General features: G+C 51.5%; 1 protein-coding gene across 3 annotated transcripts in view; it reads right to left on the reverse strand.

The window, feature by feature from the left end:
- SSBP3 (single stranded DNA binding protein 3) overlaps window positions 1-23,750 on the reverse strand; it is a 165,844-nt gene extending 142,094 nt beyond the window's left edge. For all 3 annotated transcript variants that reach the window (XM_055403066.2, XM_055403065.2, XM_055403064.2), the window contains exons 1-4: window positions 23,526-23,750; window positions 22,452-22,524; window positions 22,167-22,228; window positions 19,456-19,540 (exon numbers count right to left, since the gene is read on the reverse strand). In XM_055403066.2, the coding sequence (XP_055259041.1) occupies window positions 19,456-19,540; window positions 22,167-22,228; window positions 22,452-22,524; window positions 23,526-23,581 (276 nt within the window). In that variant the 5' untranslated portion in view covers window positions 23,582-23,750. The remainder of the gene's footprint in view (window positions 1-19,455; window positions 19,541-22,166; window positions 22,229-22,451; window positions 22,525-23,525) is intronic.
- Between the last annotated feature and the right edge of the window lie 1,376 nt (window positions 23,751-25,126).

The following is a 25,126-nucleotide window of genomic DNA, read 5'->3' on the forward strand; positions in this document are numbered from 1 at the left end:
CCCGGGGCGGGATATTCCAGGACAAACTCGATGACTCACCGGAAAGGGTGGCGCTATGGCGGGCACCTGCACCTCTCCCAGGTGGCCTGGGCCCGACTGCAACGTCCAGCCCCCAAACTCGAGGAGGGGGATTGTGTTTTTGGTAAAGCCGTCTGTGGGGTCGCACAGAGTTGGACACGACTGAAGTGACTTTAGCAGCAGCAGCAGCAGGAAACTTATCTCAGGTTGGCAGAAAGCTTCCTTAAAATCAGCGTTCCCTTCACTCTTTTCTGTCCTTGTGGATTTGTGCTTCCAGTAACCAATTCTTAAAAAAATTTTCACTAGAATAACAGCTGTACAAGGACATTTTTGTTCCAACTTTTCTCTTGTCTCCAAGGTACAATCAAATCATCACTTTCTCCAAACTCTCAGTCATACCTTGACAAGGTGCTGGATGGCTCGGGTCCGTGAAGCCACACACCAGACACTGGGACCACAGATGTATCCTTTACCATCATTTTACAGACAAAGGAGCAAACACTCCATTATCTTCAAGTGACTAAGTCCAAAAATCACAGACCCAGCCAGCATGACGGCCAGAGGACTGAGGCAGAGGCAAGCGTGACCTCCCCTGGTCAAGGGAAGCCAAGGAGAGCCTAGAATAATACATTCAGGTAACTTCTTGGAGGAAAAGTCCATCTGAACCTGCAGGATGTGCCTCCCATTTAAATACGTGCGGTTAGCATCTTAAAACACACAAGCCCCCATAAAGGGAAAGAATGTCTATAAGCTCTGTGAGGACAAAGCATTTGCCCACATCCTTTTGTCAGGAGCCACACCTCAGGGGCATCAACTATTTGAAGAAGGAAAGACTAGACTATCAACAGGAAAAACAAGTATCTGCTCTGATCCTCAGTGGATTCTGGAGTATTCTCCTGAGCTGATAACATTAGGACAGCCTGACTAGAAAGTGGTGATTTAAAGGGAGTGAGCATTTCAAGTCCCGGGAAAACCCTGAATAGCCAGCTTGCAACCAAAGAAACCCCCCACCACTGCCGCCAGGTGTGGCCAGATCTTCTGGGAAGCACAGATAAGAGCCACTCACAATTAGAAGCCATGGCTGCTGCACAAAAACCCACAGCCCAGAGTCCTGAGCCACCCCTGGAATCCTGTTTATCCTCCACGGCTAAGCAAACACAAGTCTTCTCAGATAATGCAAAGGTCAACTGTAGATTTGTGTGAGCTGATAAAATCGCCACCAACCCTGAATTACAGGGGGTCACATCATAAAATATTCCAGCACGGATAAGCAGGGAGAGTTACAGGAATCAGAACCAGCTGCTTCCCATCATCCTAGGTTAACATCCCCTGGGCTTCCCAGGTGGCTCAGTGGTGAAGAATCCCGTCTGCCGAGCAGGAGATGCGGGTTCAATCCCTGGCTCCGGAAGATCCCCTGGAGAAGGAAATGGCAACACTCCCGTACTCTTGGCCGGGAAACCCCATGGACAAAGGAGCCTGGTAGGCTATAGTCCATGGGATCGTAAAAGTCAGACACAACTTAGCAACTAAACAACAAGACTCCAGCTGAGTGACACTGTGCAGGACTCCCAACCTTGCACACCCACTTTTCACTCCCCTTCACAAAACATAAAAACCAGGCAAGAGAAGCGTCACAGGGCATCCAGTCTAGAGACCTCAGCAGTAGACATAAGCTGGGCTAATTCAGTACTGGACATTTTTGCACACATCTCTGAGGATACTTCAGGTCCGAGGCGCCATCAACATCCGAAACCTATTTCAGAAAAGAAAGGCAAACACCAAAACCAGGGCTCAAAACAGGCAGCCACGTGTGGACATGTCCTGAGGACACTGAGGCTTTAGGGAACCGTTCACAGAGAACAGAACCCTGGGAGGTGGGGGTCCTCAATCACTCTGTCCACAGACTCAAACTAGGTGTCAAGCCCTCGAGTTTATGGGCCCTATCCCATGGGCTCAAACATGATTGTGAGACTTCTCTTATAATTAGATGATATCTAAAATTGAGACATGGGACTTTCCTGGCGGTCCAGGGGTTAAGACTCCTCACCTCCACTGCAGGAGTCATGGGTCTGATCCCTAGTCAAGGAACTAAGATCCCGAATGCCAACCCAATAGGCCAGGAAGGAAGCAGGAAGTCATCACAAGTGCACAAAGTTCTTGCTCATCCTTAGATGAGACTGGAGCACAGCCCAGCAACAGGCACTCCATTCTGGGAAAGGAATGACAGTCGGGGGCATAAATAAATAGACAAACAAAAACGAGACATGAGCAATGATTAGGGATCCCCCATGGAGAAAGAGAACAAAGGGAAGTGCTCCAAACAGGGAGAATGTCTGTGCAAAGGCCCTGAGGTAAGAAGCCTGGCACTGCCTGGCAAAATTTGGTATCTAAGTCTCAGGATTCACACTCCACCCTAATGACAGAAACACACAGTCATAAATTTTATTTCCAAACATAGAAGCATTCCAAAACTTAATTTTTTCTTTCCCAACATACAAGGTCCACCATCTCTTCAGCCCTCCCTGCTCTCCACCTTTCTTCCATTTCTGCAGTGGCTTCCTGGGAACAGGAACCTCTCATTACCAAACAGCTCACATGGACAAACCTTAGCTCCTCACTGGCCAGTGGTCACGCCAGCTGCCCATCCAAGTCTCCAGAGCAGGCCTAGGCAGGGATGGGGGTGGGGGGGGCTTCCTAATCCAAAGAAAAGAGCAAATCGGATCTACTCTGGACCGCGGCATAGGCCAGGAAGGAAGTAGGAAGTCATCACAAGTGCTGAAAGTCCTCGCTCATCCCTAGACGAGACCGGAGCACAGCGCAGCAACAGGCACTCCATTCAGGGAAGAGAATGATGGGAGTGACGATCAGGGGCAGGCAGAGGGGGTGAGAACTCGGCTCCAGCCCTCAACATGGTGTGTGCTGGGGACACAAAGTGAAGTGAAAGTCGCTCAGTCGTGTCCGACTCTTTGCGACCCCATGGACTATACAGTCCATGGAATTTTCCAGGCCAGAATACTGGAGTGGGTAGCCTTTCCCTTCTCCAGGGGATCTTCCCAACCCCAGGGATCAAACCCAGGACACAAAGACTTCTAACTTGAAAGCATTTGGAAGCTCTGTCCTCACCCCTAGTCCCCACCAAACACAGACTTCAGGAAGAAAATTAATCAAGTTTTACAAGCTTCCCTATTTACCCAGAGCTACAAATCTATCACTGGGGAAGCTTTTAAAATAAACTCTCTCCCAGCACTGTTACTTCCTTTCTTCTGTTTGCCACAACACACACACACTCACACCACCTCTTTAACCTTGGCTGTGGATCCTGAGTTTGAAAGAGAAATTCCAAATTCAGAACACACACCAATCCACCACTTATAAATACTTCCTGCTTTTTATTCTGTTCTTCTCATTTACTCCTATGTCTAAATGTACCCGGCACAGTTCCCTAAGCAGGGATACCTGCTCAAGAACACTAGCTACCTTTCAACCTCTCATTCCAGCATTCCAGAAATATTCACTGGGCATCTTCTAGGGCGCTCTGCACCACTGCCTCAAAGCAGTCCTGCAAGTTGAGTACAATCTCTATTTTACAATGAGGATCCCGAGGCTCAGAGGTAAAGCAATGGGTACAGGTTACACTGTGGTAAAGGCTCTAGTGGGGGATTCAAACCCAGGTTACTTCACCCAATTCTCTGCACCCTGGTTCCCAGCATCCTTCCCACAGAGTCAGACACAAAAAGCAAAATTGCTTCCTTTAAAAACGAAAAGATGACTCATTTTAGATCACCAGCAGCTCTAATATTAAATCTTGAAAACTGGTGCTTGAAAAAGGCCATTTTAACTGGAGTTTCCGAAAAGGATCATAGAAAACCCAACCAGCACAAAATCGAACCCATGCTTCAACACCAATGATACCACCCCTGTGGTTCTGGAGGCACAGGGTCGGCGGCAGCCTTTCCCCATTCAGGGAGGATGCCCAATGTGCTACATGGAGCTGGCACACTAGAGATTGAGGTTAACCTCTCGCTGCCCCCATAACTTGGGGAAAGAGAAGCAAACAATGGGTGTTCTTCCTGCAGTGGCCCCTGGATCTTTTCTGTGGCTTGGGGTTCTCCAACTAAAACAACCCACATGCCGAGCCCCTTATAGCACCTAGAACAGACCATTTCATGAACTCCCAGGAGCTGGAGGGGAAGAGGGGAAAGAGGAGGGCCTCTCTGCAGATGAGGGAGATCCAGGCGATCCACTGGGGTCTGTGGCTGGAAGCAGTTCAGATCTCACTTTCAGTTCTGAGGCTGCTTACAACCCATATCCAACCTCTGCAGGGGAGGCAATGGCACAGCATCCCCCAGAAAAACAAACCGGGAAGAAGGACTTGCTCTATTTTCAAGCTGGCCTACCCAACTGGTCCCAAACTCTCTGGCTGGCTTTTCACACCTCTAAACCCACAAGTGGGCCCTACTATTCTAATTCCATCTTCCTCCCCAGCAAGAAGCCCCTCTCCTCTCTGGCCTCAATCTGTCCCCAACCACTGCCTAACAGAGTCCCCTTCCTGCCTGCCGGCATCTCTTCTCCTTGCAGCCCCCAGCCCATTCTAAGCTGGATCCTCTACAGGTGGCACCTTCGGCCCCAGCTCTCAGCTTGCCTTGGCTCTAAAGCAGAGGAGAAAGAACTTTCATTCCTCCTGTCTCCTCCCATTGGGTTGCTCAGTATATAAGAAAACACTTTATAAAAACTCTGACATTATTCACAAGTGCTAGTGTCTCTATGGGCTCACCCTGCTGCAAACACACCGCAGTGTCCTCACCGGATCCTGCCTTCTGTTGCATCTTACCTTGGTCAGAAAACCCTCTGGAGGTGAGAGACCGGGAGAGACGCTAGAAAGAACTTTAACTCAATGACTGAATTGCCTGAAATCCAACTTCTCATTTACAGCAAAAGCAAAGCTGCCAAACGCCGGCCCATCCTTCCTTCAAGAAAGAAAAGGTTTCCAACCAACCCTTTCAACCAAACCCAGTGTGGCCTCTTAACTAAAATCCCTCCACTCCACAGAAGGGCTTTCTCGGATTATTTTCCTTCAAAAAAACACAATTTACACATTGCATGTCTTTACTTTCCAAACCATTCAGAATTAGGAAAAGGGGGGAAAAACACGTCTGTTTCTATTTGAAACTGTCAAAATTAGCATTCAGTAATTAAAAATCACACCCTTTCTCTTAATAACCTAACCAGCATGATACAATCAGGTTGTGCCAACTCTTTAATCTAATTGACTAATTACAGATTTTAATTTAGTCAGTTACTGAACAACTGTTGACAATTTGTTTTCATTAGGGACAGAACAGAATAAATATTTAGGCTTCCAGTCACAGAGACTCCTGTGATCAAGCTCTCCACCGTGACCCCAACTTCAGAGCAAGCTCTGGCTCCAACAGCATCCTGAGGCTCAGGTATACACACAGCTCTCAAGCCATTTCTCGGCTCCATCCTGTGCCCGCACAAACCCTACCAGGAGTCGACCCTCTTAAGGCAAAATCCTAAAGTGCGAGCAGCGGCCTCGATCCCCAAAGTACAGGCAATTCCCAAATTCACACACGTCACTCAAGAAGTGGCAAACACTTAAACGCTGTGAAGAAAAATAAATTCAATGCTACATGTCACTGGCTTTTAAGCAACAAAATAAGTTAACAGTCAAAATAGGTTTATCTGCATTCATCTCACTGGGAAGCAAACTGTCACTAACATTTTTTTTTTTTTTAAAGACACACGTTTACAGGTTTCTATGAAAACGATCCAATTCTTTCAAAGAGCTTTTTTTTTCCTCTCCCAAGGTCCCTCACTGTCAAAGTCAGCCTAAAATTTTACTAAAATAATAATGTGGTTCAAAGGCTAGGAAGGGGGGCCCTGGGTTTAAATCATGCTCCATTATTTAATGATGTCATACCAAGGCTAATGACTTCACTTCACTTCATGGAGCCTTGAGTTTCTTCATCCAAGGAGTCAGATAAAAACAGCCTCTGCCTGGTACATGCCCACGAACAGTGCCTGGCTTAGGATAAGCATGCAATAAAGACTGCTTCAGAAACCACTTTTGTATCCTCCCCTGGCTTACCTGGTGGCTCAGACAACAGAGAATCTGCCTGCAATGCAGGAGACCCAGGTTCAATCCCTGAGTCGAGAAGCTCCCCTGGAGAAGGCAATGGCTACCCACTCCAGTATTCTTGCCTGGAGAATTCCATGGATTAGACTATAGCCTGGCGGGCTACAGTCCACAGGGTTGCAAAGAGTCAGACACGACTGAGCGACTAACACTTTCCCCATGCAAGAAATGGGAAAACCAAGACCCAGAAAGAAGATAATGGACAGTTGAAGGTTATAGCAAGTAAGTGTGGAAGCCTGGTTGAGAAAGATGCTTTCTGTCCAGTGATCCATCTCCTTCCCGTAATGTCAGCTCAGGATAGCAGGGAACATGGTACTTGCAGGTGTTGGGATGAGGGCAGGTGTGTTGGGATGAGGGCCCTGCAGCGTCCTCCGGAGATGGTAGCTCTCCAACCAGGAACCTACACCTGAGGTGTCCATTCTCCAGCCAGCATTTTCCCTCACAAGCAAGTGTTGCCTGAACTTGGTAGATGACCTAGAGCAAAGTGTGACCTCAGACCCTCCTGACTCTGGGAGAACATGAGGGCCTTTCTTCCACCAGAGCCCAGCTCTGGCCATGCCAGAACACAGCCCAAAGGAGCCATCTACATTGCTACGTAGGTGGGGGGAAGCAAAGAGGTTAAGTCAGAGGTCCCCCAGCCTGATGGCTCTCACCAAGTCTCTGGAAAACTTCAGGGGCTCTAGAGCATTGCTGCTAATTTTTTCTAACTCACCACCACCATCAGGTCTGCCCCAACTGAAATAAACCCCACAAACCCAGTGTTTTCTGAGCTGATGAGAAGCCCTAATCAGTAACTACACAGTTCTTGTTTTTCCTATTTCTTCATAGGAAAACTAATGGTGACTCAACGTATGCAATCTACCTGTACATAAGACATTTTCAAGCAGAGAGTCCACAGTGGGTGGTAGGGTATTAATAAAAAGGGGACCTTAGAAGTGAAGAGAGGCGGCAACTCTTCCTTAAGGTATGTGAGCCTGAAGCAAGATGTCTCCTTCCTGGGTGACACTGAAAACCAGCCGAGCCCCTTTGTCGCTGGGATACACAGCACTGGTGAGGAACCGTACGACCCAGAGACAGCACTTCAGCTGGGCTGCCCCTGTGGGACCGCCTAGTCTTGCCACCTGGACCCACCAGAACTAAGCAGTGGGTCACTAAGTACTTAGGCAGCAACGAAGCCGAACCTGGTGTCAATTCTCAGGGCGACACCGTGGGACAGTGGCGAGGAGCACTTCAGTTTAAGTCCCCCTTCAACCAGACAAACCTGGTGGCTTAGCCGGTAAAGAATCCACCCTCAACGCAGGAGACCCGGGTTCGATCCCTGCGTTAGGAAGATCCCCTGGAGAAGGGAAAGGCTACCCACTCCAGTATTCTGGCCTGGAGAAGGCCACGGGCTGCATAGTCCGGGCGCTCACAAAGAGTCGGAAACGACTGAGAGACTCTCACTTTCAGCATTCCTGAGTGCAAGTGCCTCAGTTTCCTCTTCTACAAAAAAGGAATAAAAACAGAACTTAACCCAGGGGGGCTGCCTTGAGGACAACATGAGGTAAGACCCAAAGCACTTAGAAAGGTACCGGACCACACAGTTAGCACCCAATCATCGCTTGCTGTTATGAGTTCCTCCTCCATGAAATGGGAAGAATATCCTGTCCCTTATCCAGTCTGAATAAAGTGGGAACTGAATAAGAACACTTAAAAAAAGGGAGGTGCACACAGTAAGTGCTCAATAAACACTAGTTTCCTTCGTTAGAGAGTCGTCACTATTAAACTACGACGCTACGGATCAGTAGCGCATCCCTCACCAAGAACCCCAGGCCCCAGCAGCTCTCTCCGCATGGAAGATCCCTACTCTCCAGAAACGTGGGCGGTGCACAGCCAAACACTGGGATCTGTACCCACTCTCTTCTCTTCCAGTTCCCTCTGACAAAGATGCTGCTAGCAAAATAATGCCAAAGAAAGTACGTGGCGACAGCCCACTAGATTTAAGTTCATTTTCTGTAGCTTGGGGTCAGAATCGACTGAAGCGCTGGGGTGATCAGGTTTTCTGCGAGGCCCTCTGCTGCACATTAGTCGCTGACAGACACTCACCGCGGTATTTAAAGTGGCAGCCATCAGGACTAACTCAAATTGTATTGGCTTCCCCAACGCTGAAATGCTCTGCTGAAACCATCAATTGGCCAATTCGCAGATAACCCAGTGGCTGAAATTCCCTGTCATGCTGTAAAATTCCCTTTTGAAGCGGCTCTGCAGCCCCAAGACCTGCAGGGAAACTTGCGCCCAGAGCTGTGGCCAGAACCACCTCGTGTAACACCAGTGGGCGCTGCCAAGGGGAAGAGCCTCCAGAGAGAGGATAACATTTTCTCCTGGAAGCCTTCTAAAAGACAGCAAAAAAGAGCGGCCGCCTGCGCACGCCCGGCACCAGGCCTGCCCACTGGGCTGTCTGCCCCCTCAGCACAGGGTGCACGACCAAAGCCAAGGCAAGCCCACAGCATCTTCCAGAGGCGGCTTGTGAACTCCTACCGAATGGCACAGACGCAAACACGGGTGCCAACCTCCCCAGTGGAGGTTTTCTAAAGTCAGGGGCAGCCACGGCAATCAGGGGCTCATCCGGCCAGACTTTTGACCAACTACCTTATCCCAGGTCTCAGTTCCCCCTCTGTAAATTGAGAGGTTCTTTCCTGATATACATTCTATGATCTGATGATTTGTTTATATTTAAAACAGACCACAATTTACAAACTACTTTTATTAATATATGGTCTCACCTGGCTTCCGGGCTTCCCTGATAGCTCAGTTAGTAAAGAATCTGCCTGCAATGCAGGAGAACCTGGTTCGATTCCTGCGTCGGGAAGATCCGCTGGAGAAGGGATAGGCTACCCACTCTAGTATTCCTGGGCTTCCCTTACGGCTCAGCTGATAAAGAATCCGCCTGCAATGCAGGAGACCTGGGTTCGATCTCTGGGTTGAGAAGATCCTCTGGAGAAGGGAAAGGCTACCCACTCCAGTATTCTGGCCTAGAGAAATCCATGGACTGTACAGTCCATGGGACCACAAAGAGTCAGACACAACTGAGCGACTTTCACTTTCACATGGCTTCAAAAAACAGAAAAACCTTGCGAGGCAGAAAAAAAGACAAGCCTCATTTCACATCATTTCTTATCACAAATAAACCAAGGCTCACAGAGACCAAATGATTTAGCCAAGGCCACCTGAAAGAACCTGATCCCTGGTTATCGAAGTCCAAATCCTGTGTGCTATCATGACACTGCTTTAGTCCCATCACCAACCAGCACGGGGCCAGGCATGCAGCAGGCACACAGGAATAATGCCCACCAGCCAACTGCTATCCTCGGCCAGTGTGGCCAAAGCCACGCTCTGTCCATTCCAAGAACTCACGAAGCTGTAGCCAGCATCCTGGGCTGGGGAGAGGTCTGCCACCCCAGAGTGTGCTCTCCAAACAGCCTTTTGTGACTGGGAGAGAAGGATCAGAGGAAAGCCTCAGACAGGGGCCTCAGGGAGCAGCTGTGCTTCTTAAGGTCAGAGGACTGTAAAACAGAAGTGAAATGTCAGGCGCTTCACCCAAATACACAAAGAACAGGGGACACAAAGCCTGCCTTGGAGCTGTGCAAACAGCTGTCACCGGGAGGGGATGGGGAATTTGGAAGGCTGGGCCAACCTGGGTCAGACAGGATGCCCTGAGACCTATTCTCCAGATTCTTGCTGCGACCAGAGCCTGAGCCCTGCAGATGTTCAGACAACACCCTCCATAGGGGGCCGGGGACCAACATCCCCCGCTCCTGCCTCAACCGCAGACAGGCAGGAGGAGCTGCCACTCGGCAGGGACAAGTGACAGACTTCAAGTAGGAATCACTGCTTCTTCAGCACCCTGCAGGGATCTGCTGGTCATCTCTCACAGGCTTCGGGCACTAAGAACATAGCAGCAAACACCAAAGGCAGAGGTCCCCAGGAACCATCAGGCACCACTCCGGAAGCAAGGCAGGGCATCAATTTGCCTAGGGACCCTCGGAGGCGGGAATGACTCCCTTTTTATCACCCATCAGGACACTGAGGTCAGCCATCACTTGCCACTTGGCCAAAGTCACACAACCAACAGCAGCCAAGGTTCAACTTCAGCCTTTTCTGGATAAGTGGCTTTCAAAGTTTAGACTGAGACTCGCAATAAGGCAAATTTTACATGGAAAACCCAGGGCACCTGTTTATTATTTACAGGCATCCATAAACTGCTGAAAAAGAGAAGCTTCCCGAAACAATGCTTAAGTTTACTCTTTGCGATACAGAGTTTCATTTTTTTGTTTTAGTGTTCTGTCTTGCTGCACTGCTGCAGCATGCAGGATCTTAGTTCCCCAACGAGGGATCAAACCTGTTCCCCCTCTGCCCCTGGCTGCTGAAGCACGGAGTCTTAACCACCAGACTGCCAGGGAAGCTCCAGTGCCTTTTCTTGTAATTGCTGGTTCATGACCTACCAAGTTATCTCACCAGACACTCATGGGTCACAACTCACAGTTACCATTCACTACGTGTCCATCTCCATTGAGGTGCATATTTATTTAACATGCTTGATCCCTGGGAAAGGGATCAAACCCTTCTCTCTTCTCAAGGCCTGGAACCTAGCTCACCACCCTCAGGATTTAGTCAAAATTGCAACAGGCCCTAAGAGCAGGGGCGGCAGAAAGGGGATGGAGATAAGGGCTTCTAGCCTCAGGAGCTTTCCATCTATAACAGGGACCCCCGTCACTCTATTTCCAGACAACAAATAGCAAATGAGTAAAAGTCACAGAATTCCAGGGGGTGGGGGGAGGTAAGTGTTCCCCTGGGGGTGGTCTTGGCAGGCCAGGGAAGGCAGCCACATTCCAGGCTGGCATCTGCTCTCTGGCAGGGCTGGTTGGCAGGGGGGCAAAAATCCCATCTCAGGTACCAAATAGAAAAACCAGGTCTGGATCAGAGAGGGCAACAGAAGTTCCAGATAGGTCGAGCAAGGAAAGCAGCTACAAGAGGAAGAAACAGACTGACGATACAACACAGGCCAGTGCTGGCCAAGAGCGGCGAATGAGCAGTGCGTCCACACAGGCAGCAGGGCTGGCCTGGAGGCTGCATGTGTGAACCCCCTCTCCCAATCACTTCTGGTTGCTTGAAGAAGGCAGATTCCAACCGAGGGACCCAGAATGCTAATCAACCAACAGGTAGTTCGCGCGTGCCAGGAGCACACCTCTCACACGAGCATCGTCCTGCTGCTGCTTCCCTTTCCCATCAGAAAGCCAGAACTCGTACCAGGCCTTAAGTGAGATAATAACAATGATAGCACCAGGAGCTGCCTGGTTAGGACCTGATGCTTTCACTGCCACGGCCCAGGCTCAATCAATCCCTGGTTGGGGGTGATCAAACCCACAACTCTGAGATCCTGCAAGCTGCATGGGATGGTCAAAATTTAAAAAAAGAATGACAGTACACGTTGGTGTGGCATTTACGCTGTGCCAGGCACTATACATATCATGTATGCGTGTGTGTGTGTTTAACGTGTGTGCATGCATAAGCTCATCCAATCCTCGGAACAACTTCATGAGGTAGGTACAACTTTATTAAGCCCGTTTCACGCTTCAGGAAACCGAAGCACAGAGAGGTTAATTAAGGTGCCCAGGTTCACACAGCTTGGAAGTGCAGCAAGGCAGCACAGGGCAGAGCAGAGAGTCATGGAATCTGATACCGTTCACGGGTTTGAGTCCTATTGGTGACTTCAGGTGGGGCATCTTTCCTCTCTGGGTCTCAGGATACCTCCTTGTAAGATGGGACCTCCAGTCCTCCCACCTGCAACCCTGCCATCTACACACATCACATGACATACCCTACCTGACCACCACATAGAAACGGGATTGTTTTCCTACTCCCACTACCAGTCCGGATGCTTTACATCTGCTCTCTCCAAAGGGCAAGTCTTTTTAAGCACTTATTGCATCCTGAGCAGCATCTGTCTCTTCCACTAGACACGCAGCGCATTAGGCACTCAGTAATTGGACTGAATCAACACCTCAAAACTTGGCAAGTGTCTTCTGCTCCTGGTCTGGGGGCCAGATGAACAAGACCTCAGGCTCCTCCCAGGAAGTTGACAGAGATGGCAGCCCACGTGCCCAGAACCAGCTTCCGGTGGACCTACAAAGGCTGACACATGCCTTCCTCACCTTCTCCCTGAGGCCCTTCGTAGGGATTTCTCACTCAATCCCAAAGTCAAGTGAGGCCCGAAGCTGGCCAGAGCAACATCCAAACCAAAGAGGACAAAGAATGCAGGGCTTTTGAGCCTGGCTACCCTTACAAGCATTTACAAGCCGACTCCTCACAGCTGGGCTTCCCTGGTGGCTCAGCAGAAAAGACTGCCTGCAATGCAGGAGATGTGGGTTTGATCGCTGGTAGGGGTAGGTCCCCTGGAGAAGGAAATGGCAACCCAACCCACCATTCTTGCCTGGGAAATCCTATGGACAGAGGAGCCTGGCAGACTACAGTCCATGGGGTTGCAAGAGTCAGACACGACTTAGCGACAAAACCACCACCACCACCACCACTACCACAGTTAACCTTTCCTGGATGGTTTTCCATGCCTTTTCACACAGCCAGCCTCATGGCGGGCCGAGCAAGGATGACCCATGTATCCACCTCACAATCAAGAGAATGGACCTTGAAAAGTAAAGACCCCTCCAGCTAACAAGGCGTGTGAAACAAATTTGCATTCAGGTTTCTGTTCATGTCAAGTTGCAAGCCTTTCCCATCTAGCAACTCAGCAGCCACACACGGGAGTGGAACAGGACCGCTCTGTCCAACACAGATAAGGGGCACAGATGCCTCAGGGGACCATTTATCAGTGCCAGCCCATGCCAGGACCGCCTGTTCTGCCCCTGACAGGGGTGCTGGGGGGATACAAGACACTGGTATTGGAGGGAGGGCTCCAAGACACACCACAGAAGCCCAGGCACCAGAGGGCATCATCGGGTAGTTTAAGTGTCCAGTTCACTAGCGTCAACTTGCTCTCCCAGAAAAATATGCTGCTCTCACCATCATATTAAAAGGTTCTGGGGGAAGACTTTAGGGCTTTAAAGAGAAAGGAAACTAACTCATCAAGCACTGGCCACTGAGAGACAACCTTTTTACATATACAATCATACTGAACCCTCACAACGAACCCATCCAGGAATCACCATTTCCCCATTCTACAGATGGGGAAACCAAGGCTCCAAAAGTCCGCCCTGCCAGGAAATGACAAAGTAGGAACGAGAACGCAGGTGTCCATCCCAGCCACCAGTCAGAACCCAAACCCTTCACAATCCAGAGGATTCAGGGTCCAAGGTGGGGGAGTAGGGGGCGGGGCACAGGAATCGTAACACTGGAGAGAAACATTCCTAAAACTCATCTCAGCAAGGCTACAGAAAACCCCATTACCCTGGCGAATCAAAAACAATCATTATTGTCTATTTGCTGTAAGCTTCCAGCAACATGTATTAAAGAAGTTTATGTGAATCGTCTAATGCACTTGTGCCGTGGTCAGAATTATTACCAAGCTAAAAAAGATTAATTTTTCTAAATACTCTAAACCCTAGACACTATTATAAAGGCTACAGCCAGTGTAACATTTCTGCTCTCTTGGCTGACAGGCCCTCAAACACACACGCCTCCCCTTTGCTGCTCTGGCTTAAGCTCACGCTCACACACACACACACACACACACTCACCCACAGAGGTGGGAAGGTTGATGTAAGGGGCAAGGCAGCTCTGGCCTGAGGTCCCTGCTGGAGAACCCGCTTCCCTTGGAAAATCTAAATGGCCTAAGGGACACTGCAGGGAGAGCTGGGTGTCTCCCGGCTCCCTTGGAGCAGTGGCTGGCACTCAGTTAACTCTTGGTCCAAGTCTGCAAAGGCTTAGCTAACAAAGATGGCATTATGCACAGACTGGAGAGCATGGCTAGTCTTGGAGTTCAAATGAAGTGACCACTGCCAAAAACTTTGTTTGGGTCCCCACCACCCCCTGCTCCACCTCCCGCCTTGAAATAAAGGGCAAGGATTTGCAATTTGGGGTCCTGCTGCCACTTGAAACCCATTAAGGTGGCCACACTGCCCGGGTTCTGGCAAAAGCAATTCCAGTGACTCATTTACTGTTTAATTAGCTACCGATGGAGGAGTCTGGCAGCCTCCGGGGTTAAGGGGAGCCGCAACAAACAGGGCGGGAGCCCGAAGAAAGGCCACAACACGGTCTGAGCTCCAAGCGGAGCGGGGAAAGAAACAACTGTGTGTATGTTTTGTTTTTATAATCTGCCACACAAGGGTGCCAAGGGTCAGAGCCAAACGCAGGGCCGTGAACTTGCCAGGACTTCTGGGCAGATAGCTAGGCTGGCTTATCGCGGGGGAGAGCATGCCCCCAGCTCCTCGGAGCCTGCCCCTGCCCGCGATGCTACCCTCTCACGCCCCTGCTCCCAAAGGGTTCTGGCAGGCGTGGACACTCCTCGCCTGGCAGGAACCTCAGCTCAGCACATCCAAGGAGAGCCCTCTCAAATATCACTTTGCTATTTCAAACCCACCAAGGACGCTGGACCCCTGCCACAGAGCCACAAATACCTCAGCTCCCATCCACACCCAGGACTCTGGGGCGCTTTTTGACTTTAACCAACCTGCCTGGGGAGAGACAGGCTCACAGCTGGGGGTGCAGGGTGTGGGGGTCAGCTGAGTCCCGCTGGGGTGTGCTTAAGGGTAGGAGAGCCAGCTCCACCGAGGCTGACCTGAAAGGGGTCGAAAGTCTTCAGAAAAGGGAAACTGACGCTCAACACATGCCAAGGTCATGAACTCCACGTCCACTCTGAACCCCACATTCTTCACTGCGGATGATGGATGGGTTTGGGACAGCAACCATGAGCCTACTGAAATCATGCACAAAGTCTCCTCTGTGGGGATACATGCGTTTTCTGGAAGGGAAGGCCATAGCTTTTCTCAGATTTTTCCTGCCAAGACAGCCACTGCAATGTAACAAACTCCCTTCCCAGAGCCTGGGTCCCATCTCTGCCAGTGACTCTGCAATTCACCTCACAGGGGCTTTACTTTAATTCTCCCCTGAGTTATTTCTTCAGTGACTATATACACAGGCACGATTTGGGTCAAATGCAAATACCTTCCCTCTGTTTTGTAGGAATTCTGTATCAAATGAAGGTTGTCAAAAGTTAGGAGGTAGAATCTGAAAAACTGGGGACTGGTCCCAGCTCCGCCACCTCCTGGCTATATGCCCTCAGACAAGCCATCTCAACTCCAGGCCTCAGTTTCTTCATCTGTAAAATGGGGGTCAGATTTAATAATAAAACCTGATCACCTGACAACTATGAAGTCAAACTACAACCATACAATGAAAAAGACGTGTGTAAAGTAGAACAACCTGAGTGTCAGGTCCAGCACCTTCAACTCAGACACTGAGCTAGTGGGTGGGAGTGTCCACTCCAAGAAAGGCCAGGACCAGACAGACACTGGTGTCTAAGAGAACCCAAGGGCTTCATCAGCATCTGAGAACCCCTGCTCTGGCCAGAGGGGAATAGCAAGGAAACCGCAGGCTGGGTCCCCGTGAGACTCGTCCCATGGCCTCAGGGCTCTGCTGGCTTCAGGTAAACCAATTTCTCAGAAAAGTCCATTCCAGGGACTGAACCCGCATCCCTCTGAGTTATGTGTGGTCAATGTCAGGGCACTCTGGCTTATACACAATGAGCCAAGCAAACTGAAGCTGCCAGGTGTGGAGGGGCGGAAATAGACTGTGACTCAAATAAAAACTCACCAATTCAAAGAAAACTTCAATCTCCTCTCCACTGAGTCACCTGGTTCATTCCCAGCCCGTAGCCTGGCATGGACCAGAGAGATGCACCTTTGAGGTCACCACACCCTAACCCACCACCAGGAAGCGGAGACCACCTGCCAGGAACACAGATTCACTTCCCTAGGAGGGCCGAGAGCAGGAACTTCCGTTATGAGTTCCTTCCCAGTCCCACGGGAGTCCCTTCTCACCCACACCCCACACATAATCACTACCCACTGAGGCCCAGGCAGGTACCTGAGCTTCACGGACAAACCATGAGAACCTTTGAATTTCCTTGGTTGAAAACAGAAGGCCAGTTACCACACACTCGTATTTACACTCCACTTTATCTTCTAAGAAGGATTTAAGATACACACATTAACACACATTAAAATCTCCTAGTTCAAGATGACCCAGCAAAAACGAGTCATTTGAAAGACCATTTTCCAATATTCTACCAGCTATTCCAAACCAGGTTACTCACTGACCCCAGATTACCAAAATACCCCAAAATGGGCATTTTTTCTTACTCACAGTTCCTTAATCCCTTCATCTATTTAGTATGCAAGCCTACTATGTGCAAGGTATTGTGGGAGCTATAGAAATGAATAGCACTGTGGATGAACAGGCTCTAGCATGGAAAAAATTAATAAGCTATGGTTAGAAAGACAAACCTGAATGGGAAGTTGGCCGGAATAGGTGCAAATACATCTGCTGTGGACCTTTGGGGCCAAGTCTCGGCAGTGTTAGGAACACAGATTCTGGAGTCAGTTATGACCTGTGTTTGGATCCTAATTCTTACATTCTGTGCCTCGGTTTCTTTATCTGCAAAATAGAGTTAACAACATGCCTTCCCTCCCAGGGCCACTGGCAGCTTCAAACGAGAGCTTGAACCTAGAGCGCTCAGCACAGGGGCCCAGCATGTCGAAAACCATCAACAAAGGCTTTGGACAAGAAGTGATCAGAGTGTGAATGCAGCAAACTACCACGAAGAAGCTAAAAAGTGATGTGATGGGTAAGACAGGCACTCACTCCAGCTAAGAAGAAGGGAGCCCAGGAAGAGGCTACAGCAGTAACTCTAGCTAGAAGGAGTTAGGCCAAAGAAGACGGTAGCTGTGGGACTGGAGAGACCACATGAAGATCTGAGAAGGACACAGAGAAAAGAGGGAGGGTTTCCTTTCGTCAGTTCTTAAATATTTTTTAATATTCCCATTGCTTCTCTGTCATCTCTGCAACTCAATGCCCATCCCCCCTTAAAGATGGTCCGTCCGTTCCCAACCCCCATTCATCACTCCAGCCCTCCTCTCACATGACCTGGCTCTCAGGTCACATCACACCAAGTGGATCCCAATCCAGAAGAAAGGATCCCAAGATCTGTGAATCCTGGGCCTCAATCCCTGTGACTTCAGCTCTTGCTGGCATTTACTAAAGGTCCACACTAACTTCAGCAATCTCTATACAATTCTGCTGCCCTCCCTCAACAAATTACTGAAAGAAAACACATGCAAACTTTCACTGCCACCATACTGTTTTAAGACGGCGGACCAAACCACAAACTGCTAAAGAATCTTACGTTATTTACTAGGGAGCTAAATTTAGTTAAAATATTATTAACTTCTCTAAAAGACAGCACAGACATCCTACATCAAGAGAGCGACTTGAAATAGGTATCTCCACCAATCCCTACTCTAAGACGAAACCATCTGCACAGCAGTTAAATACAGGCCATAGAGGAACTGGCTGTCCACAGGTTTAAATACACAAAACACACACACGATTTTTACTAACTAGAAAGGTCAAACTCCCCAAGTATTTTTATATGGCTAATGTAACTCTTGGCCTCCGCCCCCATCCTCCAGCCCAGGAAACCCTATGATCACCACCACCAATTTTCCCAGAAGAACCACATCACAAGTAAACCAGCCCTCTCACCTTTTATTACTAAAAGGTTCACCAGGCCATAAGTACCATTTGCCAGCTTCTCTCTTTCAGCCCTGGAGAGGGCACAAGAACAGGTCAATCTCCTTAGCATCCCACACCCAGGAGTGTTAACTTCACAGTCAGCAAAATTTCATCACATTGAATATTCTCAAAATCAGGGAGCCTCCAGCGGCATCTCTAAGTCCTCATATTACATGGAGAAATTTTCACCACAAAGATACTCAGGGCATGGGACTTCACCACTTGTGAAACTCAACCAAACGGGTTCTGGCCTCCCAGGCGTTTCAAACTGCACGCAGGGGATGAACATGGCCTGGCCAAGTGGGTGGTCCCTGATGACATTCAAAAAACCAACTTCCATGTCCTGGAGCTCAAGGGACCATTCCTCCCCACCTCAAGCCCAAGTGGAAAATCAAATAACCTACCTCTTGAGTGCACATGTGTGCACACACATTAGACACACACATACACAAACACTTAACTTTCTACAAGACCAACAGGAAGCAAAGAGGCTGGGAAGATCTTCAGACCCTTCCCCTTCCATTCCACCCACCTCCAGAAGAACCTAACCTGCTTCACCTGAAACAGTCGAAAATCTGACTCCACCCCAACTGGAGTCCAGTTTTTTTTTTAGGGGGGGCTCAGTGGGAAATGGACAGGCAGTAGATCTCTCTCTTATGTGCATTTCATAACTCTTAAGAAACTTACCCAGGGAGAGGGATTGATAGAATAGAAAACACTATACAATGTGATCAAACTTTCTTCACAAGAACATTTTGAACACAGTATTATGCACCAGCCAAGGACCTCGAAGTACACATCTTGGTGGACACCACACAAGGCCCCCACTCACAAACTCACAGTGTGCACACACTGCTGCTGCTGCTGAGTAGTGCCAGTCGCGTCCAACTCTGTGCAACCCCACAGACGGCAGCCCACCAGGCTCCCCCATCCCTGGGATTCTCCAGGCAAGAACACTGGAGTGGAGTGCCATTGCCTTCTCCGAATGTGCACACACACACACACATCCAAAAACATAATCCGAAAGATCACTCTGTGGAAAGTAACCTAAGAATCTATTTCACCAAAATCTCACTCAAAACACACCTTCTACTCCAAATCAAAAGTTTCATATCTGCTTTTTATTTTTCTTGATTGTGGTCAACTTGTTCACAAACCCGCACCAAAGAGAGTTGGTCACCCCCATCCCCCAGCAGACTGCCCAATCAGAACATAAACCCCACAGGGCTGAGCACTGCACAACGCCATTTCATGCTCCAGATAGGTGTCTATGCTCTTTTGCATAATTACAACATTATAAAATACCATTTACCAAGTTAGACAGCTGCTGGAGGAGGGTACGGGGCGAGGGCAGCAGGGAGGTGGGCAGGACAGAAAGAAAAGCAGGGAGAAAACAAAGCCCACTGCCAACTGGCTGTGTATTTGCTTTTGGTGCTAAAGAAGTTCAAGCTATCCAACCCTGCAATTATTACCAGGATTAAAAATTTGTTACTCACGTAATCATGAAAGGCTTTTGCTTCACTTGAATGTTCACAAGTGTCTCGCCTTTCAGGAGCTGCACAGTAAAGGTCCCAAAATACACTGCAAGTCGAAAAATAAAATAAGATCAGGTTACTAATTATTACTTGTGTGCCCGACAGCAAGTGTACAATGCATGGTGCTAACAGCACCGGGTCTCCCCAAGGCTCAGTCCCACCGCTTCAGCCCTCATCGGGCACACTCAGTCTACAAAACAAGAGACCCAACCTCTTCTGACAGCCTGGCGTTTGTAGTAAGAGCAGTAGTTCTCACCCTTCAGGCAGCTACTATGTGCTGACACTGCTTATAACCACAAGAGTTGTAAGGTGGGTGGTTTTATTCCCACTTTATACACAGGGCAACTAAGGCTCAAGCCCGTTAGTGCAATGCACCCACAGATGCCCAGGGAGGACAGGTAGGAATCTGGATGAAAATCCATGCCCGTCTCATCTGTGCTCCTATTAACACCCCCACCTCCACCCAAAATGGCTGCATTTCATTAAAAGATTAAATTGTCAAAGTCACGACTATGATTCATACACACAGCAACCTGGGTGACTGGCAATAAAGAGAACCTCCAGGTTCTTAACCCAGAGTCCATACGCCCAACCCCAGCCAGCTCACCTGCATTCTCACCGAGGCCCTCCCCCAAGGCACTCCTATATAAAAACCATTCCTCCCCTGCCCATCAAAGAACATAAATCCATCACCCAAAGGTGAGGTTATGGATGACCAAGTATCTTGCTTTTCCACATTTACATAAAGCCTACCCCCCCTCAGTCAGCCACTTGTCCAGCAAAAGCAGGGTTGCGGAGGAGATTTCTCTGCCTAACTCCCCTCCACGATTTCTGTATGGTCACCCCAACCCTTTGCATTATGTGAAAACAGACAGACAAATCCTTTGTCAACCAATAAAATCCTATACAAACATGAGGTCGTCAGTGGTATCAACAAGCAGCCTTAGAAACCCTCTCCAGGTCAAGAGTCTGAGGCCCAGGGATGAGAGCCCGCTTGAAGGGTAAAGTGTGCACCAGAGCGGAGGTCTGACTCCTGGATCACTGCTCCTGTCGTCATCACAAACAGCCGGCCCAGAAGACACCATCTCAACTGCCGGTTCTATCAGTGGACAAGCATCTCACTCCAGGTGCGTGAGGAACGCAGCCTGGCCCTCTACAGATCCACTCCACAGCTTCCTCCCACTCCAAAGGCTGCGGTCATCTGCTTGGTGTCAAATCACAGAGTCCCCACTGACAGAGCCCGGCACGACACACTCTAGTTCCCAAGGCAGAGATAAGGTTGGAGAAGTTGTGTATGTGGGGGAGGGGGGTGCGGGGGGGGGGGCGGGCAGTGATTAAGCACAGAACAGGATAATCGGGCACTTTTACTAACTGCAGAGGGAGGACATTCTACTCCTACTAAGAGCAGAACATTCCTTTCTGTGCTCTGAGGCTGCACACATTTGATTAACTTCCTCTACATGCTGTATTTCTAACACGACAAACTCCCTGGCCCCTTCTGAGTAATTTTTACTCATAAGCCTAAGTTTCTGCAAAGTCCGTGGTGGCCAGACCAGCCAGCCCCAACCACACAACTCCTCTCAGAAAACAAAAGCACAGAAGACCCGCCACCAACTCCTACAGGTAGAATACACCACACCAAACGCCTCCAACTCTGCAGTTGCGAGGTTGGCAGAAGTAATTAAAAACTCATCTTCTCTGCAGCAAGTTAGAACAGATACTTCATCCCCCTGCATCTCAGACACTTGAAACAGTAACCTGAGCTGGCGGTCAGGTAAATGTGCTAAGATCCCAAGATGGGGCACTGAACTCCAGCAAAATATCAAAAGCCACTCTGCTCTCTTTTCCTTTTGAAAAAGATGTCAAAGACTCCACCAATCAGTCCCACAAAACACCCAAGTCTTACACTCAAAGCAACAGCTCCACTGAACCTAAGCCTCCCTCCTGGGGGGCTGCAAACCAAGAGGAGATCTGTGGTGGTCCCAGGCAGGCAGGGCCCAGGAGCCTGGGAAAGGGTCACAGAAACAGCCCCCAACTACCAACGACGGGCATGTGCCAGGTCTCAGTATAATGAAACCTGGAGGTTTTAGGGCTATTTAGAGGGGTGGGGGTTTGGGCGCGGGAACATGCAGTCAGTCTGAATCAGTATCTTTAAAGGAAGTGGCAGCCTTGTCTTGCTCTTTCTCAGGGTGCCTGGAAAAGGTCCCCATGGATCTTTCTCTCAAAGTTTCGAGCTCACAGGAGAAAAAGGAAGGGACAGGCCAGTTGTAAAACAGACCTGGTATCCCCGCCACCGGTCCTGCCCCACCCCCACTCCCTCTAATTAAAGCAGCATGCAGAATTGACAAAAATCCTTCCAGGTTTTTTTCCAAGTCCATGTTTAGTGCCTCAGAGTGAGATGTAAAAGTAAGGCATTGCTATTGCAACACTAGGCGTGATCAGTAGGTTCTCACCAGTGGGAAAGGAGGAGGCAGAAACTTTAGGCATCAACCTCTTCTGCCCTTTCCCTTCTCAGCCAATCCTGGTCTAAGGGCCCAGAGGCGCTGTGCTCTCTACAACGCTGAGGACTAAAGCACAGGGAGCCTGCTCCAGACCTCCTGTCTTTGTTCACTTGGACCCCGGGGGGCTCAGAACAAAACAAACACACACATAAAACTATCACACAAACTTACCACCACCACGAGTGCAAAAACCCAGGCGGTTCTCCCAACGTGATGTTTTTTTCCCATCGAATCTAGAATGGAGAGAACAGAGACAGCTCAGGGCAGCAGAACGAAGGGGTGGACTGGGGGCTTCCCGGAGCCAAAAGGCTGTGAAGACCAACTAACAATAAATGCCAAAAGGTGATAAAAATTCAAAATGGTGGCCACAGTGGCAGCTCCAGAAAACAAAGGCTTTAAGAACGATGGGGAGGAGGGGGTGTCAAGAAACTGGATGATTGGGGGGGTTCCACTCACCTCCGACAAGAAGGTCTGTGCAGATTTCTGTGCTCCTACGTGCAGTAAATATTCGTAGACATATAAAGCTAACCTGGAAAGTGGGCAGGGGGCACACAGAGAGAGAGGGAAGGCGTCAGATCACACTGGGTGCTCGCTCCTGGACCTTGCCAGCCGGCTTCCAACCCTGTCCGTGCTGTCCCATTGTGGCCCCGACCAGAGGTGAGCAGCTAGCTCGGTCCTGCCTGGGGCCAAGGGTGCGAGCAGTTAGGGGGTGGGTACCAGGAGATGCGTTTTCTTCAAGCCGCGAGGGCTGGAGAGCAGCCCCCGAACTTGAACTTCCAAGTAGCGTCGGGACCAAACCCACCAAGGTCTCTCAAACTCGCAAACCGCCCGACCCCAGAGCCTCGCTTCTTTTCCCGACCTACTCCTTGCCACCGACCCACCCTCTCCCCAGTTTTGAGGGTCCGGGGAGACTCGGTCCTGGACTCCGGGGTGCTCCGCGCGCTCTGGAGAGGGCAGCAAAGCTCCGCCCTCACCACCTCCCCCCAAAACAACTGTCCCCCAAGCTAGGGCCAAGCCGGCGCCGCCGTCCCTGCCCAGCCGGCGCCCCGGAGGGCGCGGGGCCGGCGGTGAGGCAGAGGGCAGGGAAAGCAGAGCGCTCCCGGCCGAACAAAGCCCCCGGCACGCACTCCTCAAGCCGCGGGCGGACAAAAGGAGCCTTCGGGGCTGCAGAAGCCACGCGCCCCCTGCCCGCGCCCGGTGGGCAAAGTGCGGTCACCGCCGCGAGCTCCCCGGCCGGGGCGGACGCCCCGGCTGGCTCGCAGGACCTCGCCCACCCCTCTCCGCGGGGCCCCGCGCCCGGCACGCCCCGGGGCCACCAAGTACCCGCTCCCCGGCGGCGCCCCCCGACGCCCCAACCTCAGCCGGCTCCCAACAATGGGCTCTCCCACGCCGCCCGCCGCGGCCTCGGGAAGGGGCCAGGCTGGCGGCGCCGGGGCCCGGAGCGCAGCAGCCCCCGCCCGCCCACCTGCCTCCCACCACCCGCCCGCAGTCCGGCGGCGGCGCGGCCGCCACTTGGAAAATAGGGCTTACTTTTCCCGAGCCTGCCCGTCCGAGGGCACCGCCGAGCCTTTGCCTTTGGCAAACATGGTTTGCAGAGAAGAGGACGCCGAGCCTCCTCGCCGCCGCCGCCGCCGCTACCGCTCCGGCTGCTCCCGAGCTGCCCCCTCGCTCCCGGCCCCCTCCCCGGCGCCCGCTCGCTCACTCGCTCGCGCTCTACTCGCCGCGCTCCCCTCCCTCCCCCCTAGGCGCTGGCTCCGCGCTCTTTCCAGCTGTCAAAGCGTCAGCCCCGGCCGCGGCCCCATCGCCCTGGAACTCCTCCCGCGCCGGCTCGGCCTGGAGTGCCGCTGCCGCCGCCGCTCGCCCGCCGGCCCGGCTGCCCGCTGGCTCGCTCGCGCGCCCGCCCGCCCGGCTCCGCCTGCGCCGCCCTCTGCGCCTCCTGCACCGCTGCCGCTGCCGCTGCCGCTGGTCTACTTGGAGCTCAACCGAACGTGGCTACCCCGGCGAGGGATCGAGGCGGGCGTCAACGTCCCGCGATTGATTGGCGCCTCGGCCAATCGGCGCGCGGGGGCGGGCCCAGGGCGGCCCGGGAGGGACGCCCTGTCAGCGCCCAGGCACGGCAGTCCCCGCTGAGGCCGCCACCGAGGAGCCGCTGTTCCTGCTCCTGCGGGCGAACTGGGGGTGTCCGGGGGCGCGAGCCTCTGTTTTCTCTAGATGTAGGGAGAGGACGCGAATCGAGACGGGGGAGCTCTAGCCCCCCCGGCACCCGCGAAGAGGGGGTCCGACCCGCGGTCTCCGCGGCGTGGACCGCTGGGGAGCGGGTGGGGGGCGGGGGGCGCTGCGGCACAGTCGGAGGGGAGGGGGCGCGGACCCCCGAGCAGAGCGCCGCCGGCTCCCTCCCGCCACGGCCCTCTCCCTTATCTGCCCCTCACCTCCCCCCGCCTCAGCCCGCGCCAGCCCAGCCCTGATCGCCCCCTCCCCCTCGCCTGCCCTTCCCGTGGGCTCCGACCCCGGCCCCCTCCCCGGACTCCCGCGCGCCCCCACCCTTGGCCGCCCCGCCCGTGGTCCTCCCTCTCGCCTAGCCTGGCTTCGGAGCGCCGGGTCCGGGGCTCCACGCTGAGAGCTGGGCGGCTCGAGCCGGCGCCGAGGCGCGCGGCTGCTCCTTTACTAGATCATTAAAATACTTTGGAAAACCCCAAAGTGGAGTCGCGCGAAAATGGCCCTTGGCCTGCTTTGGGGAACCTGGGGGAAGGGACTGAGGACTTAGGCTAAGAGAAGGGAGAGTGACTGCTCCCAAATTTCCAAGGTCTGCCCGCCCTAGCAAGTTAGACCCTCGGCTTCTCCGGGAGAGATGGTGCCATTCCGGGGTGGGGGGGGTGTCACCTGGGCGCCCCGCTGCGCGGAATGCGCGCCACAGAAATTTGCAAACTTCAAATAAATGGAGCTAAATTGGGGAGTGGGGTACGAGAGCCAGGCGTGGGGGGAGGGGAAGCTTCCATTGTCAGTGACCCAGGTGTACAATGGGAAATTGAGGGGGGCTGGCAGAGTGACCCAGCTATTTGCTCCTAAATCCTTTTTGCCCACGCCGAGAACCCGAGGACACACTGAGTGTCCCTCATTAGACTCTCTTACGA

Source organism: Moschus berezovskii, chromosome 4 (genome assembly GCF_049115385.1).
Source record: "Moschus berezovskii isolate FMDL1 chromosome 4, NW_MosBer_1.0, whole genome shotgun sequence".
Lineage (NCBI taxonomy): Eukaryota > Metazoa > Chordata > Mammalia > Artiodactyla > Moschidae > Moschus > Moschus berezovskii.